Raw genomic sequence first — 27,213 nt, forward strand, 5'->3', positions numbered from 1 at the left:
CATTTTACATTATCCAAAATTTCTTATTATTCTTCAAACCACCATTAGGGAGGCCTCCTAGATGTGCACGTGATTTAATTTTCTTTTGCAATGAGGCTTCAATGAAATACCTTTGTTATCTTCTTCCTTATTTTGATTTCCTTTTGTAATTGGTCTTGCATTCTTGTTGTTATTTCCTTGATCTTATCTTCAATATTCTTATTAGTTATACCCCTAGCTCTTTTCTCAACATTCCCCACATTTACTTTTGGCATATTAAGTTTAGGACATACCTAGAGAGTCTTAGCTTACCTTGGTTATACGTACATGTCTCCACGAGTCACTTACACTTTTTCTCCTCCCACTTCCTTCATCCCAGGGCTAATAACTCAACTTCGAAGCACAAAGAAAAAGGCACTTCAAGTAAAAAGGGACTAATTGCATCAACTACTATATATGTTTGATGTAGCAAAGAACCATATGCTTCAAGAGCTTATTGTGTTTATCTACATTTTTTATCCATCTCACCAAGAATGTCTCTCCAACATCTTCATCAACAACTTCCTTTCCCCTCAACAATGTTACTTCTTCCCATCTTCAGCAGTGTAAGGTTTCTTGCTTTACTAACTAGTATCAATATAAAAATCCTTGGGGTAGTCTTTTAGCCAAGTATTAACCTATTACGCACAAACTCACAATATATTTGTACCATACCCAATACATAGTTTTGGGTACTCAAGTGTGGGACAACACTTCAGGTTTTCCTAAAGTTTTGACCCAAACCTATGCACAAGTAGAAGACTAGCACTCTCCCCTAGGAAGTGAATGAATGTGAGGTTTTACTTTATAAATACAAAAGTTCATGGAGAATCTTGAGTCGTTGCTTCTACTCCAATTCCTAATCTCGCGTATTATGCAACCTCCCATTCATTTCTTTGTGCCCATTCAAGTTTGATCCATCGAAAGGATCTTTTACATGTTTTATTACCAACAATGCCCTCAGCTACCATCTACCACAATACCAACAACATCATTCATCCCATCAATACGCTAATCAACCTAAGTTCTTCATCAACAAGACTCTTTACTCCATCAAAACCATTACTTCTTCAAGACTAATACATCAACTATCCTAGTATGCAAAGCCTACTATTGACGTGAGTGCCATGGGACTGGCATTTGTCCTAGAGGGGGATAATATTAACCATATTTTGTGAAGGCTAAATTATAGAAGGGTCAAAGAAAAGTGAAAGCATAAGTGCCAAACTTATTTTATGGTGGACTATTATTTTTGGAGCACTTCAATATATTATTTTTGAGCATTTATATTACTTCATGGACATATTATCATGGGTATATTATTTTGTGAGATCAAGGCTCACTCGTGTACACATTGTGTTTATTATTCATATTGGTTATATTTGTTCTATTTGCAATTGTTGTGTGGATTTCACACATGAAAATTCAATTATATTAGTAGAGGCTAGGTTTATTTAGGTTAAGGTATAAGTTTGCTTTATGAAAGCACTAGCCTAGAGCCTACTAAGTCAGCATAGGATCCCTAAAAGAGGGTGCAAATCCTAATTCATAGTTGTGGAAATCCTAAAATACAAAAGGGGCACAAACCCTAAATTGCAAATGGGGTGCCGCCCTAGAGAAGTGACCTAACCCTAACCCTAATCTTGGTCTATATAAGGGTTGGAGATCTCAATTGCATTTATATTTTTGGTATATCCATGATGGGAATCTCTACCAGTGCAACTATTGAAACTTTCTATTCCCTTCTTCCATTCTATCATCCTATTTCCATTAGAGAGAGAGAGAGAGAGAGAGAGAGAGAGAGAGAGAGAGAGAGAGAGAGAGAGAGAGAGAGAGAGAGAGAGAGAGAGAGAGAGAGAGAGAGAGAGAGAGAGAGAGAGAGAGAGAGAGAGAGAGTGTGTGTGTGTGTGTTGAGTGAGGGACTGAGCATGGGTGAAAATCTACGTTATTTTCTTGCTTTTCTTCATCTTCTCTATTAGTTTATCAATTCATTGGCATGCTTGGTTGTGGATGCAAATAAGTAATAGCATCTGATCGTGTTTTTTGATCATGGAACATCTTCGAGTATCTGAGATGTTAGACTACAACTCAAATGTGAGAAGGTAGGATAGGTGAGTTCACTACAACTCAAAGCTAGTATTGTATTCTTGCTTTTTGAGGATAGAGTGAGGAATGTATGGTTAGTTAGAGTGGAGTATTGAGAAGATAAGGTGAGAGATTGTCACCAAAGTGAGTTGCACATTCTAAAATAATAGAAGTCCATCTAGTGTCCCGACTATTGCGTGTTTAGCCCAACATCTACAGAAGGCAAAATTTTTGTCAATGCTTGACCTTCATTATTGTCTCATCCCCTCCAAGTGAGTACTTCTTCTAGAAGATGTCCACATTAGTAGTAGTAAGGTTTTTGATATGCTCCTTCAGGGCTAAATCCTTGCACCAATCCTCATTCCTTGATCTTGTTTGATGTGATGCAACCCATCAATGTAGAGTAAGTCCTAGAGTACATTATCAAAACAAAAACATGATTACTAACTAAGCTAGAATTATCGGAATGTGATGAAACTTGATGGGGATATATTGAGTCTCAATGAAGTTACCAATCAAATCTTTGTAAAAATTGAATCCTACAAGGCTCTTATTTGAAGCCTAATGTCTAGGGCCTTGCTAGGAAAATGTTTCTAGATGTCAAACTTCAAACCAAGGCCTTTAAACATTCAACTTTTACTTAGATTTGGTTCAAAACGTCATTAGGACTCAAGGTATCCCTTATCAAGTTTTACCACATGAAACATATGGAACTTAAGAAGCTTAGTTTTTCTAGCTCATCATGCAACTTCAACTCCTTATTTGCTAATGAAATACCTTGTTGAGCAGAGGGATCGATGAATTCTCTCGTGGTTGAAACATTAGGTCTTGAATCAAATAGATCATGCTGCAAAGCTTAAAACTTAGCCTAAAGAATATTGTAATTTGCCTCAACTATGGTAATGTCCTCTTAGGTAATTGTTATTCTACACATTGTGCCCAAGCTTGTGCCATCATATCTTTTGGCCTCTACCACTATCAGATGCACATCCACATTATCATAATCAATAAAAATAACATCAAATCTCTAATGAGATTCAAGAAGAGCTCTTTCTCCTTCATCTCCAAGTAATCCAATACATTAGCTAATACCAGGTATTGTACACCCTCTATCTTTGTAGCATCAAGGAAAGAATACTAGGTTTGTCAAAGATTGGCTCTTCTAAAGATAATGGCATTATGAAAGCCAAATTTTGATTTATCACCATCCGCTACTCCTCTTCAAGGCCGATAGGCTCTTTGACAAGCTCTTCACCCCTATAAGTGACAACCAAAGTCATTAAAATTGCATCTTTATTGCTTTCCTCCTCAATGCAAGAAGTTAGATGGCAAGGAAGAGTCGCACTCCAAAGCTCAAAGGGTGGCATACTTGGTGCACTGCCCATAGCTATAGTTCATGCTTTGTGCCATGGAGCCACATGGGCCAAGCATGTATTGACCACTTTTTGATAGTTTTTCGCATCTTGAATACCCATTAGTTTGGTCCAAAGGCACCTAAGATATATCAAATTCATCAATGGACTACAACTGAGTAGCAAAGCTTCTCATAGAGTCCTCCATAACTTGGATATCAAGATCTAGTACTGAGAGACCATGTTCCACATCAAAGACCTTAAAGAACGCCTCAAAGATCTCATCACATTGACTAGCAAATTGCATGTCACAGATGCATTTATTGAAGTGTATGTGAATATCCATTGCAATAGGTAGGAGGGGTGTATTGGATGTGAAGAGATGAAGAGAGACTTTGTGAAATGAAAAAATGAAATAAAAAGTAAATGAGTTCTACTTCTAAAACCCTAACTTTTAAACCATTAAGAGATTGCTCACACAAAATATTAACTCATGTTTTAAACTAATGTCTTTATAAATTTCACATATGTGTATAATTGTATCAATGTCATGCACGCGCCCCGCGCGTGCACACACACATGCACACGCACGCGCGCGCGCACACACACACACACACACACACACACACACACACACACACACACACACACACACACACACACACACACACACACACACACACACACACACACACACACACACACACACACACACACACACACACACACACACACACACACACACACACACACACACACACACACACACACACACACACACACACACACACACACACACACACACACACACACACACACACACACACACACACATTCTCTCTCTCTCTCTCTAAATTTGGTTGAATTCGCATAAATTGGCTCACATTGGCACAAATTCGACAAAGCATGGAAGTAAGCAAAGAAAATTAACTTTCTTGCATCCATAGACTAGATTTGGGCAAGTTGCATATATAGATATCATGTTAATAGTGTAGGTACTCAACACTAAACATGGCATGAAGGTTTGTTGTACTAGTCTAATCTACGAGCTCATAGTTTATCCTTATCAAAGTAATTATTCTCACTAGTCCTAGCCCTATTATCATCATTGTCCCTATCTATGCCATGGCCACCAGCTCAATCATCATGATTACCACCCTAATTGTGCTTTCCTTGCTCAATAGTTCATGTATTATCCTTGGCATGCCCTCGAGTGATTGTCTCCAAATTTTGTGTGATGTGGTCCTCTTGTATGTACAAGAACATCAAATATTGCAACTAGGAAAACTTTATATTCATAGATTAATTAGTAAACCTAGAATATGTGCATGATAAGACAAGAGACTTACACAAAAGAGAGCACTAGAGGAAGCATCACTTGTAGGGCTTGATAACATTGAATGTAGTAATCTTGAACTTAGCTTGAGTGGGTGGATGACCATAAACTTTGGTCTCCTAGGTGAAGAAAAATTGTTAATCAATAATCACTCATATGCTATGGCAAGCAACACAATGATGTTCAAATATTGCACTAAAAAACGTGGTCATCAATTTGTTCCTACCCATTCGTTCATCTAAAATGCAACATGTGACCAGAGTGGGATTTTGTGCTTGAGTTGTCTCCTATGACATTTTATAATCTCCTATGAATTTTATAGAAATATATAAACATAACTCCAAATTTGATAAAAAGAAAAGCTCAAGACAAGAAAAAAACTCTAACAAAATTTGCACAAAGATAATAGATAAAGACCATACCTTTTGCCATGGGAATGTCATCTATAAATGTATCCCCGATTGGAAGTAACTCCAAGACTCCTTATTGAAGTCAATTGGTCTCTTATTTTCTTATATCATTGCACATTTTTTGTGCATTTATAAAATTTAACCAAATTATTAGAAATTTTAAGGAAATGTCAATTTGTACTTTGAATACTTAGTCCCTTTGCAAGCTAAATATGCTTTAATTTTATGGTTGGTACAATTGATTCGGATTCATCCTTTAGTACACGATCACCTCAATCTTGTCTAAGGACTTCTATGATAAGTTGTGTAGAAGATTCATTCTCAAGACTGGAGGCCTCCAATGTCTATGATGATATATACGATTGTGAGTGAGTTCCATGTTTGTGTGACAAATGTCAAGGCATATATCACAGACCACCATGTCAATATTACACCACGTGACAACATGGGGCTCATATATATCATACACCAACACCACAACAACAAGATCAACCCATGGTGAGTTGTGTATTTCTTCACTTTTTTATTCTCAGTAGTTTCACCTATATTTTTGCTTGCATTGAACAATATTGGTTACTATTAGCTACATGCATCCTACTTGCTAGATGATGATGATGATTATGCTTACAAAGTAAGAGAGGTTGCTCAATATCCTTACCTCCTTGTCTCATCTCCTTGACCATTATGCAACGAGATCAAACATGACATATCAATATTAGTTATGAGTTGCAAGAGTTTTCTATTAAGGGGATGATGAAGGTCAAATTGGGTGGATATTGGAGGTAACTTGCTAAATTTGCCATTATTGGCTCACCAAAGTCTAATAACGAATAAGCCACATTCTTCTTGAGTAAGTTACCACCTAAATACTTCCACCTCATACAACACATCATTTTGTCACCCCAATTGTCAAACTTCTAGGAGTTTGAATATCGGTTTTTATGTTACATAAGGTTTCACAATCAAATCCATAGAAAGATCTCTTATCCATTCTTAATTTTAGAACAGGCTCTAGTATTATTTTCTTTGAAAGGGAAATTTAAAATCTCAAAGAGGGGAAGTGTTCCCAAAACAAAATCAATCCCCCTTCTATCAATTGAATGAAAAGACACCAAAGAAACTAAACCTAGCAATCCTTAAAGAGAATCAATTTTGCACACATTGCAAACGTTCAAGCCATGTAGACAAGGAGTGTTGTATAAGGCCCAAGTTCAATCAAAAGATGCCAAGACAATTTCCATGGGTAGTACTCCCCTTGGGCAATTGAGTGGGGCTATGTGTCCAATTGTTGCACTGATTGCTCTTGCTACTTCTAATACATAGCCACCTCATTGGTAGACTGCTAGATATGTGACATATGGTATAAGACTTCTAAAAGTTTGGGTGACTGGTTTGCTAAACATAGTATGTTAGATTTTTCACCACAAGCACTTCTAGCCACCATTTTGGGGCTTCTTGATGCATCTCCACCTATAGGACCACTTTCATAGCTTGCCATGAGTTTCATTGTCTGAGACCTAGTGATAGATGTGCATGATGGTGGTCATATCCTTAGGTTAGCATCCTTGAGGTCACTTAGGGTAATTTATGCTAGTAGAGCATGACTTAGCACTCTTAGTTCCTTACACTAATGAGTTGACCCCATAGACTAATTTGACTTTAGGCTACTTTATTTTTAGGATTTTCCTTAATTTCTTTCACTACATTCACACATTCATAAATTTCTTTATTTATGTCATTCATTCATTTTAGCTTTACTTTTTATTTTTTGGTCAATGGAGCATCTCACTACTATGAAACTCATACCATTTGTTACAAAAGAGTTTCATTGCTACCACAAATTTTTGAGGACACAATGAGGTTGAGGTAGTGTGTTACCAAAAAAATGGGCTTAAGAGGATGAAGGTTCAATAGAGAAGACTATGCAGATTCTTCTCTTTTTCGCAAGTTTTGTATTTCAATGTATTGCTAACTTGGTCCTTCTTGGGTTGGATACATGGGTTGCTCGCCTTTCCTTTGTGGTTCCATCTTACTTTAAGTATTTCTCTTCTATTGCCATGGATTCTTACCCTCCCAAGGTGTATCTTCAAGCATATTTTAATGCTACCATAGCAATTGCTTCTTCTTGGCTCTTCTAGCTTGCGTGCTTCATCTTCATCTTTCTTCATGATTCTTAGAACCACTTGAAGACCAACATTAGGTTCCTCTTCCTCCTTCAACATTGACATCCATGATTGAGAAGGGTTTGCTACCCTTCACTTGGTACCTATGAGTTTCGACATTGTCTTCAACATCACCCACCATTCCTTGTGTACTTACCGCTTATGTTGCATGATCATTTTGTAAAAGGGTGCTTGGGCAAGCGAACAATTTTCTCTGTGATGGACATTGTCCAAATAGCACTTTGTTGCATGCACATTCTCATGATGTATCATTCTTTTATGCATCTCATTGTGCAACCCACTACACATACAATATACGTGGGCTTCACCCTAATAGCCCCTTTCGCCGAAGATGGCGATATCACTTTATGAGGACTACAACAAATGGTTTCATTGAGAGACTTGGATACCTTGATGTATACATGCCATAAGAGATGCAAGTAGCCATTGGCTAGCTTAGGATATCCTCTTATCAACTTGAGATTAAGATCAGGTGGGCAGTCCGCATTCCCAATTCTAAGTACATTTGCAGACTATGCTAAGAGGAGGTGGAGAGCAATGGGTACTACATCTACAAATGCAGAGCCTATAACATAGTTTGAGCTAGATATCCCATGCTACTTGGAGGAGAAGCCTCCCTCAGACTGGTCATGGAGTCCTCAAACCGACCTTGCTTGACCAATTGCTTGTCAAGATTCAAAGGCTCTACAAATCATTACTAATGATTTGGAGAGCCTTTGAATCTTGACAAGGGGTGTGCTTGCTTATAGTATAAGCAAGCACTATACAGAGTTGGGGGCATCAGTCATAACTTTATTGATTTCTTTCAAACAATGACCACATAGATAGCACACCTATACAAAGAGAGGTGACAGTCAAGAGATTTGAGGAGATTAGAGTAGCATGTTGACTGCAAATACAATAGTACCCATTAGGGAAATTATGGACTCAAAAAGGGTATTGTAAGAAATTGATTAGGAATCCTTAATCTTGGATTAGTCTTTCTTCCATGACCATCATTTCATACTTTTTTGTCCCTTGGTTCCCCAACATTTCTAAACTCTGCCTTTCTTTTTGTTGTAGGGCCCACCTAGAAAAGAGGGGGTCTCCTTTTCTTTTCACCTAGTAACTAGTCTTTTTCATCCTCCAACCACTCTTCCAAAAGTGCCACATCAGTAACTTGGATTTATTTTTGGCACAAAAAAGGACTTTTAAAAGATTTAAAAAAAAGAAAAAAAATTCTCTCAAAAGGTTTCCAATCATATTGCAAGTTGAAATATTCATTTTTAATACACCTTTTTGCATTAAATAGCTTCCAAATAAGTTTATACTTTTTTATACCATCATAAGTGGTTCCTGATACCTTGCAGAGGTAGTTACATACCGTGTTTATGTCTCACTATAGCTCTTAACTACCACATCAACAAGGTGGATTAATTATGACCCCAACAAAGTGGTATTTTTCACCTTTAATGGTGCTTGACCATATAATATGCACATCTAAGCATTTTTCATGCATTGTTTTGCTCTCTAATCATTTTAAATCATTATTATTGTGTGACAAACTTACTCTACTGCATTTTCTCACTTACCTTGCATTTCCTAATGGAATTGTTAACAGGGACATAAGTAATCGTAAGAGGAAAGTGGATTTGCATGTTCTTGTGGATGAAGAGTATGCTATTACAAAGACCCCTTATAGCAAGCATAGACTAAATGTAATAATCACTTCCCAATATTGTTCAGAGAGAAAGAAAAATATTCATATTTGGGTAAAAGGTTCCTTCTATTCTAATGACCCTAGCATTAGGCTAAATCCACCTTTTAATCTCACTTCTTCATTGCTCACTTTTGTTGGGGATGGTAAACATGGTCTATTAGGTTATTGCAAAGGCTTGGGTAACAATGTTTAGTTGCATCAATACTATCAATCAATGTTATATAACACTCACCAATCTTTGTTACAATCCCAAGGTTCTCTAAATGTGTTGCAAAAAGCCCTTCAAGATCAAGAAAATAAAGTGTAGAAACTTGAAGAGAAGTTGAAGCAATTCAAAGACAAGGGATAAGAGATGATAGAGGATACACAACAAACTTTGACCTTGGAGCAAGAGAATGCTTCATTGAAATCATGTTCGGAGCAAATGGTGAAGGATATAAACATTGAAAAAGTGAAGTTGCAAAGGTACAAGTAAATTCCCATGGGTTACAAGGAAAGAAAACATCAAATACTATCAATGTTGTCACTGTACATTAATGGTGGGGCGTGAAAAAGACATATACAAGCATTAACGTTCATGATCTCTCATTGAATTAAATTCAATTTAGAAATAACTACATTCCTTAATAATGTGTGCTTTTTTAAAAGGAAAAATTTTAATGATTCCAAAGGCGAAGGTGAGGGCTAGCAATTCGAGCTTCTAAAGGCATTCTTAAAACGTAAGTATTTGATTGCAATCTTGAGAGACCCTCGACATCGATCCCTCTACCTTGGTGTTTTGAATGAGGTTCTTAATGATGTTCTTAACAGCTTATCAATGGAAGAAGTTTAAATCACATGTGATATAGTTGGGGTTAGCTAACAAGGTTATGAGGCCATATACAACATGATAGCAAATGCACTAGCTCACAACAAGATAAAACATATGGTATTGCCTTGTTCATTTCAACTTAGATCCATGAGATGAAACACAAAATGCATCAATTAGAGAGTCAATCAGATGATACTTTGTTTAATGTGGAGTTGATGGAAGTAGAAGGCAGCAAGCTCAAAAAAATTATTTCCTTTGAGTATGATGAGCTCAATAATATTTTTGTTGATCTAATTAAGTTGGAGTGGACAATGGCTCATTTTTACAAGGTAAAATGCATTGAAGGTATTAACTTGTGATATAACATTAATTTTACAATCCAATGCACTTATATTGTAATATCATTATGATTTAGTATGTATATTATGCAATAGTTTGATTTCGAAGTTCATTGTTTTGTGAAGTTAGATAAATGCAAAATTGTAAAGGAATGTAAGGTGGAAAGAGTAAGCCTTATGCTATGAGTTAAGCAATGGCCTACACTAAAGATGAAACACTTGTTTCTCCATTTACTATGTAGTTGAAAAGTGAAATTTGGTAGCTGCTGAGGTGCCTTAGGAGTCATACAACATCCTATCATTGATTTTTCAACAAACCCCTTATCTTGACATAATTGCTAGGCAAACGAATGGTGAGAAGCTTTGTATGGAGGGCATTGGAGAATTTAATATCAACTGGCACTTAGGTGGTGATCTCAAAATACCCAAGTGTATGTTGAGTTGTGACAGTAAGGCAATGGCATCACTACCATGTCCATACCATAAAAACAAACAATTTTTCTAAGTCCTTGGAACATGTCATATGGAATGATGGAGCACTAGCATGTAATAGAAGGGCATCGCCCAATAGGTCATGCTTGGACAAGAATTGGGAACCCATATTCCCTATTAACATCAATAACATTCATTTATGCACTTTACATTGCCTCGTGTGCATATTTAACAAGGTCTTAAAGTTGCACATCAATTATGTGTACACAATGAAATCTCCACCCACGTGCTAAGTAGCTATGGAGAAAATTGAGGAGTTACTAAGCTCCATAGGTGTGTATGGAGGTAAGGTTAAGATCCAAAAGGATGAAAAGGCATCAAGGCTAACTCATGAGGTAGCCCAAAAGATATCGATGAGTAGGACAAAGGCTAAAAGATTCCTAAGTAAGATGATCGATAAGTCATCAACATTGAAGTGGGAGCTTTGGAAAGATCCATATTAATGTAGTATAGACTTAGAAAGAAATCCCAATATTAGGAATGCTTGTGGCATTTCTTTGATAAGCTTGTAGCCATCATGTTGAAACCCTCAACAAATCCTTCAACAACAATCAGACATTCCATCAAGTAGTTGATGATTTCACAAAATTTGTTGTCAATGTATGGGGAAAAACGAACATCACCCATTACATGGCACCAAATTGACTTGGCTCGTTGTACTTTATTTTGTGAGTATAATTTAGTGTTGTAAATCTAATGTTAATAGCCCATATTTTTGTAGCATATATTGTACACCCACGGATCATACTATTTAGACAAGTATGGGTCCTTGGAAATGTGGAGTACACAAGGAATGGAGAAGTCACATTATCGTGCTCCTGGAACCTATTTTGAGAATACTTGCCATGGAGGAGGTCACTAGAAAACTAGCTACCATGCTAAAATATTCGACTGGTTCTATAGATGCACATTTGGTCATTCAATCACATTAGAAAATGCAAGGGCCACTACTCTAGCAAAATCTATTTGAAATGAAATATGACCTCACAATAGTAAAAGATGGTGGACTAGTAATGCAATAAATACACATGGTGCACGACATAGTAGAAGATGATGCAATGGCTCTAGATGGGCTCCCCATGTCTCTCCCCTTCCCAACTGACTTCCCTTTAAATGATGTTCATTCTTATACTTCACTCTGGTTCACCTATAGGCCTTTGAACTTCCTTTCTTCATCGGAATTGCTTGTATAAAGCAAATTGTGCAATGCCGTTCACTTCCTAGGAAAAACTAAATGTGCCCACCATGGTATGTACAAGAATTTCCAAGCTTCTTGCACCATGGAGGCTTGTTCTTAGCCTTTAGGCCAAGTCACACATTAACCGCAAGGAGGATCATGCTTGATAAATACAAGGGGAAAAGGCCACTGGAGAACAACGACAATGTCATCTCTATTGAGGATGAAACGTACAAGTCATTCGATGAGAGTGGACATGAGAAATAGGGAGATCAACAAGAATAAGATGAGGAGCATGAAGATGGGCAGCAACAAATTAAGAGGAGGGTGCTGTGAGTGAGGAGACACATAGGAGGAAGGAGATGAATAGTCCCACAATGGTTGTGGTAAAGGTCTTATGGGAGGAATCCTTAGGGGTGAAGGCCTCAGTCCTGTGCAAGAATCAGTAGGACTTCTTGTACCATAACAACAACCCCCTTAGCAACAATTAGCCCTAGTGGTTGCACCAAGGCCACGATGTCCCAAAGGACAGTAAGGAAGACCTCTGAAAGCACGAGTGCTAGGGCAATGGAGGAGGAGGAGGAGGAACTACAACCTGAAGGTGGTTAAAGAGATAATGCAATATCAAAAGACCACAAACCTTCTAATATGCAAAGCACCATCATTTGCTCAAATTGTAAAGATGTCGTGCTTAGCTTGGAAAACAATCATGAAATTTTGTAGAGCTATGGAGATGACAAATAGATGCAAGGCATAGTGTTAGAGAACCTATAAGAGGCAACATAGAATTACTTAGTAAGCTTGTTTGAGGATGCATACCTATGCACGATACATGCAAAGCGTGTGACCCTTATACACATAAATATGCAATTAGCTAGGAGGATTAGAGGGAAACAGGACTAGAGTCCTTGTAATTGAAATTTTTTTGTGATGAACCCAGCTTGTAATCCATTTGCAAAGCCTTTTGTTTTAATTCAATGAAATGCAATTCTTTTTTATTGTACATATTCTTTTGCATCTAATGGTGAGTTTTTAGTAATGTATATTTTCACTTACACCAATTGAATGTACCTAATGCTTGTCATATTGCTATTGTGATAATCACTGTGAAGGTGTGTACGGATAAATATTTTTAATTTCCTAATTGAAGCAGTGCATTCACATCGAAAAGCTCGAATAGCACTATTAGGGGTTTCCCAAGTGTGCTGCACAAAAAACCCCCCCATGGTGCATGATTGGCCAAATGGCTAAATAGTAAGTTTGTCAATAAATTTGACTATATACCTTGGCCTAAATTCAATCATCGATTCAATGTTAGACATCCATTACTATGATCTAGCTGACAACATTACATAATTTTAGATATACACGATTGAATTACAACAAGAACATGACACCGCGTTTTCGATACAATTCATATGAAAAGGTAGTCCTTGAGGGGGCAACCACAGTGGCAAGCTCTTTGGCCATGGCATGTGCTATGGCAAGTGGCTGGGGTTTAGGGTCGAAATCTTTCAACAACCCACTGATTTTACCCACCTTGATTGGCATAGCAAGGGGATCATCTTGCTCATTTAACATAGGGAGAAAAGTGGCCATTTGGGAGAGAAATTTTTGACAAAATGGCACAATCCCAAGTGCCTTGGCCTCTTGGATAGAATCTTTCTGTAAAAGGTAGGGGTTAGGTTCATCACAAACCTAGCAAGGTGCTTTTTGAAGGCATCATTTGCATTGATGTACTCGAAAACATGAACGGGAACCCAATCCTCTTGAGATCCCTTCAATGATAACACAAACTCATAAAAGTGGGCATTCATGTATTTGGGGGGCCCTTTGAGACTAGACCCATGACAAAGTAGTATGTCACAAAGTAAGAGGTGGGAGGGTTGACAATTTGAAAAGAGATGTTTATGACTTTTATATTCTGACTTCTCCAAAAAGGCCATGAAGTTGCTTAGTTGGGATACGCAAAATGGATGGCAAGGGATTTAGGGCAGGAGTGCTTGGGTGAGAGGGATGCAAAAAGTAAGCTATGAAAAGTGAAGATGAGAGCCCAACAAACTCATATATATAGACTTGGAGATAAGACCATCAAAAAAATAAAATATTAAAACATGAGCTTTTAAATAAATTCTAGAGAAGAGCAAGATTGACAACCAAAGCAAAACCAATGTAACGAACAAGCATAATATATCAATTTTCATTTTTGTTTCCATAATCAAATTGTAAATGGATCTCAACTCCATTCAAAGCTTTAGATAACATGAAAGATTGTTCTATTGTCTTTCCTACCTGCAAAAAACTTAAAACTCTTATGCATGCATCAAAACATAGAAGATCATAGATAAATTTAAGCAAACATGCCTTCTTACGTCCAACTTGAAATCTAAAATGATCAGCATCCACACTTCCCATTAGATTTAAATGTTCATAGACATTAAATAAACTCCAATACTTGTTCATTGAGGCTTTCTCCATCAACTCGTTTGGCATACAAATTTCAATGTCAAAGGTTAGTCCATCATCTTCATTGAACTCTAACAGGATCCAATTGCCTACTTTTTTGATCCACTATCGATAATGGAAGCCCATATACAAGAAAGAAGAACATGCAATCAAATACTGAAATGCAATGCTATTGCCAAGCACATGACATGAGTATACATTACGTCTATGCACACCATCCACTTGATCACAACCTTCTCCAAAAATAGATACAAGTAATGTTTCACTTGTACCTTTGCAAATATACATAGAAAAACAACAATGCAAATTGGTAGCCTTGAAAATATCCACGAAAATATGAATTAGCATAGACTAAGAGAGTCCATGAATCTTGAAGATTTAGAGAACTTCATGGAGCTATGAATATCATTTAAATAATAACTTTAGCATCCCTACCTCATTCAACTTTTCCTTTGCCTTATCTTACCCTTTCAAAGATTAACAATCCAAACACTCTTCTTCACATACATAACTCAAGGCCATGTTTGGGTGTCCTACGTGAAGACTCCCTTACTTTTATAATAACTTTAGCATCCCTACCTCATTCAACTTTTCCTTTGCCAAAGTTGATAGAAATCAAAATTGTAGCTAGATCTTAGCAAAAAAATTTCAAGCGAGAGTTTTAGCTAATGTCATTTGGAAAAATGTGAATGATGGAATAAAACAAGCCTTTGAGACAACTCAAAAGGAGGTTGTAAGCCATGCGTATACATGACTCTTATCTCTTAATGTTGGAAAGACCATGATAAACATCTTAGGTGCAAAAATCCAAAAAGGACAAGGCCATGGGCATGATACATACAATGCAAGAAACCAAAGTGGAGAGAAATTTTGCTTTTTAAATGTCATAAAAGTCTTTTACAAGAAGTCATTCATCACTAATTCTCACGATTCAATTGTATCATTAAATTTTTTCACAATATGTAGTCTCTGAATTGCAATTGTTTACTCTTAATGACCATTAGCTCCCATTCAAGACACTATTTTCCTGACACGTGGCTAGCATCTCTCCTACATGCATGTAGAGAGCTAAACATGCTCTAGATGGACACACTAAGTAGGATTGATCTTTGAAGCAATAGAAGGCAAATGATTCCATGGAGATAGGCTACACTACTCCTATTACTTCTCTTGGTGAGTACACAATGCAGCTTGAACGAAGACTTGGAGAAGATCAGAAGGCATTCAACACCAAGAAAAAGGCTTGCATTGATGGGTCAAAGCGCTTATGGCCTTTTATTTGCCTTGTATTAGATAGCGATATGTTGAATATGCCCTCTGTGGCATCTACATGTTTTTCATGGGTAAAGCCCCCATGGAAAACGAGTAAGCTAGATGGTTATATGCCATCTATGGCACCAAAGCATGTCTAGTGCAGTACAGGTTTGTTGGGAAGGGGTTTTTCCTTGCCTTGATTGCTTCAAAGGCTGAACAAGATCTTATACTCAGCTCTTCAATTGGGTATAAGCGCAATCTCATCTACACTATATCCTAGCAAGCCAATTGCAACCTTAAGAAGTGTTGTAGATCGAATGCCCTGTGTGGGTTAGCTTCCCTAGGCTCCATGCATGGCTCAACGGAGAGGTGGTAGTCTTGGTTGAGGCTCTTGGAAAGACCCTATATATTTCATTAGTGGCAAGGATTAGGAGAACCACATACCAGAGGTTCTAAAGCTCATTGACCCAAATAGCATGGACCTACTGGTCAATCTACGATTTGGTTCCTTTCTAGATACTTGTTTTATTTGAAAGAAAGATGCGCATTATGTTCATTCAAGAGTGTCTTTGGAAGGAGAGTACGAACGCAAGTGAGCAACCCAAGCATCTGCAGTAGCAACAAAATCAAAGCCTTATTAAGGTACTAGTGGTGAGGTGGGGGAGAAGTAGCCTAGCCCAACTCAAGTGATTCAAACAAAGGGAACGATTTAGGCAAACGGAAGGAGAAGAAAGGAGAGCCAAGAAGCAACTTGCATGATGTGTTGAAATATCAAAGTGGCAACATGGAAGTCTGTGCATAAGAGGGAGAAGAAAGCTCAAGTAAAAGAAAAAGATCTTGCTTAGTAAGTTGCTCGAGTACCAACTAGAGTACACTCTCTCATCTACTTGAGAGTGACCTTTGGGCTGTTTATATAGCCATTGGAAGCTAGGATTAGCTTTCCCTTGTCCTCTAGTCCAATCACATCTCACCTTCCCTCATATACCCTTGCTTACACAGGGTTTCCATTCTATACTTCTAATATGATGCATCTCGCAAGAAGCCAAGCAAGGCACCTATGGACAGGAAGGAACCCTCCATCTCAAAAGTAAAAAGGTGCAAAGGCTAAGAAGAAAAGGTCATCTCTCAAGCAGCTTGTGCGCAAATAACTAGTGGACAAAAACATCTTCACCATCTTGGATGAAGAAGAAGAGAATGAGGACATGAAAATAATCGTCTATGAATAACCCAATGCAAAGATTCATAGCGATTACTTGGAACATTAGAGGCATGGGGAGTGATGCCAAAAAGGACGTTGTCCAACATATGCTCAAGGAAAGGACACTTGATGCACTTGCTTTTTCAAGAGGTCAACAAGTTGAGGGAGGATGAGGCAAAAAAACTTATTTTCAATGGATACTATGTTTTGGGGGATTATTACAAGCTAGGTTGAAGAGGCACCTTAGTGATGTTCGAAGAGACTCTAATGCCCAAGATCGTCCTTGCAGGAGGTGATGAAAGCAAGCTTGATGTTATGGTCAAATGAGGGGGGGGGGGGGGGGGGGGTAAAATTATGTCGTTATCCATTTATGGCCCCAATGCCTCTCTTGAGAGGGCTATCTTATGGAAGCTCTTGGCTAGTGTTGGGGGAGATGAGAATGTGATGTTTGTAGGTGCCTACAGTATGGCCTTGCGTGAAGCTGACTGGTCTCATGGCAAAGGCATGATGATGGCACAAGAAAGAGAGATCTAGAATGACTTAGAGATAGAGCAAGAATTAGTTAACATGGACACAATTTTCAATAGGGACATCCATGATGGAGATGCACCTAACATAGCATGCTTTAGAACACTTAAAATCAAGAAGCAAAGGGAGATTATCACCATGATTGCTAAAGGCAATGGAAACATCTTGAAGGATAACATAGAGTTGCCCAAGCTTTCACTAAACACCTTTTCTCTATGGTAGGCATGGAGTCTAATGTGCCCCATGACTACAATGCCAAGTTGGCAACGTTCCCATAGTTGAATAGGGACTTGGTCTCCCAAGGAAAGGTTGCTATGCTTGGTTAGTCCTTTTTAAAAGAAGAGTTGAAGTTTGTGGTTGACAAAATGGCCAAGAAGAAGTCACCATGAATCAATGGCATTGCAATGGAAGTGGTTTCGTCATTGTGGAGTGTATGTGCTTTATATCTTTGTAGTTTGATGAACAAAATTATGAAAGAAGGGAAGTTCCTAGTATCCATGAATTGAGGCTTAATTAAGCTCATCCCAAAGTCAATTTACATGGTCAAACTTGGTAGAGTTGGAGGCCACTCACGATGCTAGGAGTGGGGTTCAAGTTCTATGCCAAAGCCTTGGCATACAAGATAAAGTTTATGATGGGTAGAATCCTTCACCCACATTAACATGGATTTCTAAGTGTTGACAAATCCATGATGTGATTTTAAACTTGATTCTATCAATCAATCATGCACTAAGCTTGGGGTTTGACTTTGTACTCATTAATATGGATTATGACAAAGCATATGATTAGATAGGATGGCGATATCAGAGGTTCTCAAAGCTATGAGCTTCGAGAAGATGTTTCAACAAATGGTGTGTGCCTTATTAGCTAGTATCATTGTTATTGTATAGGTCATGGGAATTTTGCCTCTTTTCAACATCAAGAGGCTTGACAGATAGGGATGCCCAATTGCCCCATTGCTCTTCACTTTCATTACAAATCCATTGCTAAGAAACCTAGAGCTAAAGGTCCAACAAGGCGAAATCAATCCTCTTCCAATCCTTGAGGATAAGCACTTTATGGCACAATTTTTTGCAAACGATAATTTAAATAAGGTTAAGGAAAAGCAACAATCAATTAGTAGATTGTTACAGGTATATGACAAAATTTTAGAACTATCAAGCTGTCTTATCATTTAAACAAATTGTTGCCTATTGGCTACAACTCCTTCCCCCCTTGGCTACTAGACTAGTGATTGTCCACAACCAATTTTCTAGCTATGGTCCTTCACTTGAGCAAAGTTACAAAAGAGCCTCTGTGGGATAAGGAGACTAGTCAATGTCATTGGAGGGCTATTGCTTGGCCATTGATCATAGTGAGAGATGCTAAAGGTGGACTACGCATTCCAAACTTCGCCCTTAAAGTGCAATCCCTTCTATTTGATCTCATCGAGAGGATGGAAGGAAGCCAACCATGGACATCGGCTAGTGCTCACTAGAAGCAAAAACCTTGGGCTTCACAAGCTATGCATGACAAACACCCAATTAGCAAGAAAGAGGGTCACTATCCCTCAATCATAGGCTATGCAAGGTTTAGCACTAGCTTGATAAGAGGTGCTTAATACATCCAACTGGATAGGGGCATAACATCAAAGGCGAGATTCATCTCTTAAGCAAATAATTTGGACATTCAAGAAGGCATTCGATCCTCCACATAGGCCTATCAAAGAGGCCCCAATTAGCCCAACAACTTGCCCACAGATATATGATCATATGAGAGGATCTCTAGGATCCAAGTAGAATGGAATTCATGAGCATTGATGTTGTGGCAATAAAGTTCAAAGAGGGGTTGGATCAAGCATGATGGGCAAGCTAAGATTGGCTTGGCCTATCTCTAAGGCAACATTAGAGGGTAACAATACCAAGAATATGGCCACTCCAATGAGAAAATACTATAGAATTGAAGAGCAACAAGGACTTCATCAAGAAGCATCTTGCTTCTATACTCCATGCTACAAAGTATTGGAAGAAATAGCATCCGCATGCCAAGAAAAAGACATCCGCCACATCCAAAGAACAAGGAGGGCCACGCCTTTGAATAGGCTAAATTTTCTTATGTGTAAGGTTGTAATGAACAAGCTCCCCATGAGGGAGATGTTGCGCAAGACTATGGCTGTTTCACCCCTTTGTGGGCTATGCAAACATGAGAAAGTAACAATAAGACATGCTTTTTGAGAATGGAGGGATGTGCAAAGAGTTAGGAGACAAGTGTAGAAGTGGGTTAGAACTGCAAGGTCTGCTGAACAAATTGATGCCAAGACAATGCTTTTCAAGGACCAAGGAAATGAACAAATGTGAAATATAGTCAAAGCAGTGACTCTCCAAGAGCTGGAGAATCAGGAATGATAAAGTTTTTGGTAGTAGGAATAGGAATACTCCAATGCCCAATCACTTCTAGGCTAGAAGACTCAAGGAAGAAGTTTTGATAGCTTAAAGGTTGCAATACTGCAGCTAAGGCCTTTGGGGTTATTCCATATAGCCTTGTCAAAGACATAAACCATTGACTTGAAACTGGTATGATCACTCAATTCTAAATGACTTGAAAGTGCTTTCCTTGAAAGATCCTGTAGTTAATTCTTTTCATGATGCAAACTATGAAATTGCAGAAAATAATTATTTCTCACTCATGTTCTTTAGGAGAGAGGGGTTTTTCAAGTGTTTATAAGATTTTATGATCTTCCTCCAGCTCACCACCTTCATAAAAGTCTGTTGCCAGGTTCTAAAATTGGTAATGGTGACGTCAACATGGGACTGAACCCTTGTTTATGACAGACCTCGTTGCTTTTGATTGTTTACGTCAATCATTAAAAGAAGAGTGCGGGCAGTTCAACTGCTTAAATCTCACAATCAAAGTACAGCTATTTCAAGTAAACATATGTCGTATGACTGGCTTATATATTAAGAACACAAAATTATCTGCAGTATTCTTAGTAGTCTTGTGACTGCGCCCAAAGTACATTAACATCTACAGAACTTCTCCAGACTGCTGACACATCTTATTTATGTACACTGATATGAAGGAGACCCCCTTCACCATGATAGCCATTGCACCCCTTTCACCTCATCAGCACTTTTCAGAAACTGAAAATGAAGTTGCAGGAAAGAACATTCCTCTTCACATCTTGATAAACTGCAGCCAAAATACCTGCTCAAAGGATATGCTGCTCATGCTGACTTCATGTATGAAGCATCCTCAGGGTTGCTGCTAGAGAACATAAGAGGGTCATACACAGCATGGATATTAACACCACTGCAGTTATCAGGGCTTCACTCAATATCAATATCAATAATTGAAGGATCAGATTTATCTTTCGAAAAGTCCTGCCGTGGCTGCCAAACAACAGCTCTGCAGTAGTTGCACAAAACCATCTGGTTGCGATTGCCGATAAACCGCCTTTTGCAAGATGGGCAGGCACCCTGCCACCAGAATGAAATAGACCTCAGTCAGTTAATGAAGCAAAGCATTCTTAGAAACAATCTATACAACACAATTAAGAACCCACCTACTTGTTTGGAGGTAAGGGGGTTATATCAAAAAAAGCTTTCTTTCTGACAATAACTTAAATCCTTCATATGCTTAGGTTGTTCCAAGGCCATTCACAGCAGTGTTATGTGCTCAGCATACCATAATAGGTTAACAACTAAGGTCTAATCTTGGCTGTGAGATACAAATGTAATTTTGATATGGCTGGAAGTCTTAAAACACAGCCCCATATGTTAGCAGTGCGAGCACACACCACCGCCCCTCCCCCCCACAAAAAAGAACAAAAAACAGACAACCAGGGAGAATGCTTTGTAAGAAGCTTCAATGTTTCCCTTGTAAGCAAATTTTAGACACAAATAAGAACAAATTTACTAGACACATAAACAAGGCCGTGGCCTGTGTGACATAATGGCGCTTGCCTCAATGTGCTTACTATGCAAATTTCCCATGCTGCATATCTTTGAAAAATGAAACGTGAAAATGTCCAACAGTAAAAGTTCAATTATTGATAGACACCTAGGGCTGACAACTAGAGCTTGAATGTTATTCTATATGTTAGAAAGAGTGAGTTCTCCTATATGGCATCTCCAATTGTGAACTGACCCAGAGTCTCCACAGACAGTGTGTCATAGCCTCTCTTTGATTCAGCTTGAGGACCATCTCAATTACTATCTTTGAATTTTGGCAAAGACAGCTGCTTCTTTTAGAGACAACTGGCTAAGATCCAGACACCTTTTAGTATTTGGTTGAGCATTATGCCTGTACATTGAGAGGTGCCCTCTTCTACTTTAATCTTATCTATTGGGAACACCAGCATGGGTCAATCTGTGAGTGCACCTGCAGAAGCAACAGTGCACTGTGAGAGAAAGAGGGCACAAACAGAAAATCAATGCGTAAGAATACAAAACCTGAATACTGATGCTGAAATCAAGACTGTATGCAAAGCTGGAGATGATGGACCAGGCCCCTAAACAAGTGCCGATCTGAGGGTAGGATAAGTAAGGGTGCTGAACAGAGAAGAGAAGCTCCGATTGAGGCGAGAGGATTGAAGACTGCAGAAAATGCAGATATAGGCTGGTGAGAGGAGATGCTGCAAACAGCAGGATGTGACCATGCCCAATGCTAAAGAAGAGAAGATATGTGATAGTTAGCACAAAAGAAGGAAAATCCTGTAGATAGGAACAGGAATAAAATTGGCCGATCTGTCTAAAAAGCAGGTTAGACCTGCTCCTAACCAGCCAACAGCCTCAAAAAAGTGTGCCTTTCTGAAAATAGGCCCAGCTGCCAACAATAAGTGACCTACTGTCATAAATGCTACTGATCAGCTGATGAATGTCCACCCTGCCTGGAAAAGGCATGCATACCTCCCATCCCTTTCAAGGGGGGCAATATTGGTGATGCGGTTGTGGATTTCCTGGCCCTTTGTATTTTAGACGGGGATTCCCAAGATCATGAGGAGTTACTTCAAGGTTTCTAGTCTACTTTGGGCCTTTCTTTTATGCAGCTACCCCTTTTCTTTGTCATCAAGCCACCATTCCCAGCTGCTTGGCCCTTGGTCCCTGTTGTTTCTATGCAATTTATGGCACCTTTTATAGTTTCTCACTATCGTCTCATAGTTGGGTTAAAACCTTGGCTCACCCATTCTCGACCAGAGTTTTCTAGAGTGATCCATTCGAGGCCTCTCCATTTCCATTGCCCTTTGGTGACTTTTCATTTGATTCGCTTTTTATATGAAGAGGGGATCTTGCTCCTTGGCTAGCTTTCTTCATCGACGGACTACATTGGCATTGGCACTCTTCCTGCCACCCTTGGATCCACATCTCCTTTGGCCTTCCACCACATCCAAGATCTAAGAGGAGGTGTGTCTTGTGTGGGCATCTCCTATCTGTGAGCCTCTTCAATCTGAGTCAGACGATGACATGAGCTCTAACATTGCCTTTGTCTGTCATTTTATGTGTTGTAGACACTTTAGATGAAGGGCACGTTAGTGCATTTCTTTTTGTGCACTTTTGACCATTTCTTAGGGGTTTAACCACATATAGGGTTTTCTCTCTTTTTCACCTATATATAGGCGGCATGCCCTCCCACTTTCATTATCCATTATCTATCATTGATCCTTCGTGATCAACCAACCCTCCTCATTCTCTCATCCCCCTACTACCGAGCGACACCCACACTGACGTGTAGAGCTACATGTTGGGGCTGACTATTGCCGCCTTGTACCTTCAATCATTGCAATTACATTGTTCCTTCTCTCTCTTGCGTTCTCTCTCTGTCTCCTCTCCGTATTCACTTTCCTCTTTTAGTTGTGCACTCTCATAGATTTGTAGGCACTTTCTTTGATGACATGATTGTCTATTCAAAGAATGAGATAGCGCATAGAAGACACTTGGACATTGTGTTCAATGATTTGCGTAAGTATAGGCTAGTTATTAATGACAAGAAAAGTGAAAATTTTAAAATATGAAATCCACTTTTTGGGACATATTGTATCAATTGATGGTATTCACATGGACCTTGCAAAGGTTAAGCAATACGATCATGGCCATCTTTAAAAAATGTACATGGGATTTGCAGCTTCTTGGGTTTATGTTCATACTACAAGAAGTATGTATGCAGACTGTTCTTATGTAGGATGGCCATGTTGTGCAGAGAAGAATTTGCAAGTCTATAAGATAGAGCTCTTGGCTGTATTTCATGTTTTATCTATGTGGAAACATTATTTACTGGGGACTAATTTTACAATGCAAACAAATCACTAGACTTTTGAGGTACTTTTTGACACAAAAGAAAGTTGTCAGTGATACACATAAGATGGCCGAATTTTCTCTCTATATTTCATTTTCATATTGTACATATTGATGGTAAAAAGAATGTGGTGGCTGATGGATTGTCATGTAAGCCAAAAATTTCAACCATCAACACAGTTTATTACACTAAGTTGGGTGTCATGAAATATTAATATGCTACTAATTCGGACTCTAGATGATTGTTGTTACATTTATGGTGTAATACTTTGGGGAACAAGTGCGAGAGAAGACCGTCCGGGGGTCTTAACGAGACGGCTGGTGGGAGACGCACAAGGAGTGAGAAGTCAAGCCAGCACTTCCTAGACGTGGCTAGGAGGAGAAACAGAGAACAGTCTCTCGTGCTTTTATGACGGATAACAGTGGGGGCACTAAGCAAAAATCTCCCACATCAAACATTGACGGGCACCTAATACTGGTATCAAAGCCGTTGAGCTACGTTTTCTTGGAAAGTGTCGAAAGGGCTTTCGTCCTCGTCTGCAGCCGAAGCGTGAACGGGTCACGTCAGTGGTCGTCTTTTCAAAAAGAGCCGTCGAGTCCAGTCTTAGACGTTTCCGTGTTGGCGGACGCTTTCGTATTGGTGACGACTGCAAAGTTGGCATGGCGACAGCTGTAGGATTGGCGTGGACGGCAAGATTCGAACTTGCGTGGGCGTCGCCTGACAGATTACGCCCGTGTTGGCGTCGCGGGCAGAGTTCGTGTACTTGGCGTGGACGGAAGGATGGTGCAAGTCAAACGAAGTCTCGTTTTAAATTACAATTGTGGTCATAGCTTGTTCACACGTGACCTTTGGGGGGGGGGGGGAGGATGGGATGTGTCTAATCCCCTCCTTATCCTGTGTTCCTACCTGACAGGCCTTATTTCCACGTGACCTGCAAGATTGGAGAAAAGTCGAACTGTTCCTCACGCTTTTTGCTATCACTAAGCTGTAAAGGCCATCGACATTTGCCCTATTACTGTAATCAGGGAAGTACCTCATCTTGTACACAAATTTCTTATATTTGCTTTCTAATTCCAGTGTATTAATGGAGGGGAAAGAGAAAGAGGGGATAACCGAAGGCTCTAGTTCCGAGGACCATCCTATGGTGGATCCCCATGAAACGGAAGTTCAAGAAGAACAATGGGAAGAAATTTTTGCTACGCGAGAACAATTTGATAATCTAATTGCTCGTGTGCAAGCATAGGGGGTTCAAATGGAGTTGCTAACTCAAGCACTCACCAAAATAAAATCCCAATTAGCCTTATTACTAGAAAGGGATAAAGGTAAGGTAGAAACCTCAGATATTCCATCTTCATCAAAAGATCTAGATGTGACTATGCAAGACCTTAGAAAACCCCACCAAGTGTTAAAAGATATGAAACCCCCTCAGTTTCACGGGGAGAAAAAAGACAGAAATAAAGACACTATCTTTAATTTTCTTTAAAAATGGGAGGATTTGCATAAACTTAAGAATACTCCACCACATCTCCAAGCGCTGGAGACCAGTTTAACCTTGGGACCAAAGGCATATAAATGGTGGAGAAATTTAAAGGAGGCAAATAAAATACCTCAAACTTAGGATCAATTTGAATCGGTCTTTTTGAAAGAATTCCTTTCTGAAAATGAAATGGAAAGAAATTGGGAAAATTGGGATTTTGTCAGACAAAAGGGAAGACCTTTACTAACATATCTCAAGGAATATCGCGAGATAATCCCCAAATTGCAAGGAATAGATGAATTCCAAAAGACAAGAGGATCCATAAGGAGATTAGATAAGGCCTGTAAAAAGAAAGTGAAAAGGAGTTCATCCAAGATGCTTAAAGAGGCAATTAAATTTGCATTAATCAATGAAGATAATACGCGTCTAGGTGCACTCACTAGTCTCACTGATACGGAGCCCAAGGCTAAGGAATTTGAGACCTCAAAATTTGTAGGCAAATCCAAAAGGAAAATGTCATTCCTTAAGGGTAAGAAACAACCCTTTGAAAAGAAACAATACGTACGGCCGAAGCTAAGTCAAGATGACTTTAATAAGGCCAAAAAAAAAAAAGGATGTGTTTCAATTGTCTATCCCCTAACCATGCTGCTTGGAATTGCCCTCAAAGAAAGAGGGGGGAAGATAAAGGAAAGGATTAGGATAAGGGCAAGGGAAAAGAAAAACAAATCCATATAGTGCAGACCCTAGAATTAAAGGGGCATGAAAAGTATAAATCTTTAGAGGTCTTGCACAAGGATGTACAACATAGGTGTTGTATGTCAACTTCTATGTGGCAGCCTACTTTTGGGCCACATGATTTAGTTAGAGTGCATGGATTGATAGCGGGAAAGAGGGTTAGAGTCATGATTGATGACTCCACCACCCATAACTTCATAAATTATGCACTTGTCAAAAAATTGAAACTTCCCCAACAAAAGAGTGGGCATCAATATGTTGTCCGTATGATGCAACATCAGAATGATAAAATATGGGATACAATGGTATCCAATTTAGAAGTCGAGATCCAAGGATATAAAGATAAATTTGATTTCCAAATTATGAATATGGAAAGAGCCGATATTGCTTTAGGAAGGGAGTGGCTATGGGGATTGGAACCATCCTCAAAGCGTAGTTATCATCATAATACACTAGAATTTGAAAGGGATGGTAAGACTTTTGTGATTCAAGGTGAACATGAAGTATCTGATAACCCTTTGATGTGTTCCCTTGAAGTTCAGAAGCTGATAAAGAAGGAAGCTTGTGAGGTATATATGTCATGGTTCTTTTACTTTTTGTAATATAAAGCAACAATTTTCTTATGTTTGTGAGTTGAATGTAAACAATGAATTAAGTGGTTTGTTAGATGAATTTAAAGATGTGTTTCCTTCTGATTTACCAAGTGCCCTTGCACCAGATAGGGGTGATGTAAATCACCCAATTGACATAGATAGGGATACACACCCTATTTTCCTAAGACAGCATTTCGTACTAGATATGGGCATTATGATTTTTTGGTGATGCCTTTTGGCCTCACTAATGCACCAACTACTTTTATGAAGTTGATGAATAGTGTGTTACGGGCCCTATCTAGGATACTTTGTAGTAGTCTTCTTGGATGATATCTCGATCTTTAGTAAATCAAGAGAAGAACATTTGGAACACTTACGATTAGTATTCCAATTGTTAAGAGCACATTTCCTTTATGCGAATAAAACTAAATGTGAATTCTTCGCACAAGAGGTCAAATATTTGGGACATATTATCTGGAAAGAGGAAATCAAGATGGATCCAGACAAAGTAAGGGCAATTATTGAATGGCCATCTCCAAGGAGCCTAGAAGAGCTGCATATATTCCTAGGTTTATCTGGATTTTAACGTAGATTCATTCGAGATTATGCCAAGGTAGTTGTTTCAATGACAGACCAACTTAAAGGAAAAGAAAAGAGCTTTAATTGGAAAACAAACCAAAACGAAAGTTTTCAAAAACTTAAGGTAGCTATTGCTACAACCCCAGTACTATTAATAGTGGATCCCAATAAACCATTCGTGATTGAAGCTAATGCCAGTGATAGAGTAGTAG

At 38.7% G+C, this 27,213-nt stretch overlaps 1 protein-coding gene across 1 annotated transcript in view; it reads right to left on the reverse strand.

Moving 5' to 3' along the window:
- Positions 1 to 20,111: 20,111 nt before the first annotated feature.
- LOC148015889 (replicase polyprotein 1ab protein) overlaps positions 20,112 to 27,213 on the reverse strand; it is a 71,060-nt gene continuing 63,958 nt past the window's right edge. Inside the window, exon 5 of the mRNA XM_087664559.1 lies at positions 20,112 to 20,802. Within this exon, the coding sequence (XP_087520685.1) occupies positions 20,653 to 20,802 (150 nt within the window). The 3' untranslated portion in view covers positions 20,112 to 20,652. The remainder of the gene's footprint in view (positions 20,803 to 27,213) is intronic.

Source organism: Lygodium microphyllum, chromosome 23 (assembly GCF_053477565.2).
Source record: "Lygodium microphyllum isolate KBCC chromosome 23, Lygodium_microphyllum_v1.1.10, whole genome shotgun sequence".
In the NCBI taxonomy this organism is placed as follows: Eukaryota; Viridiplantae; Streptophyta; class Polypodiopsida; order Schizaeales; family Lygodiaceae; genus Lygodium; species Lygodium microphyllum.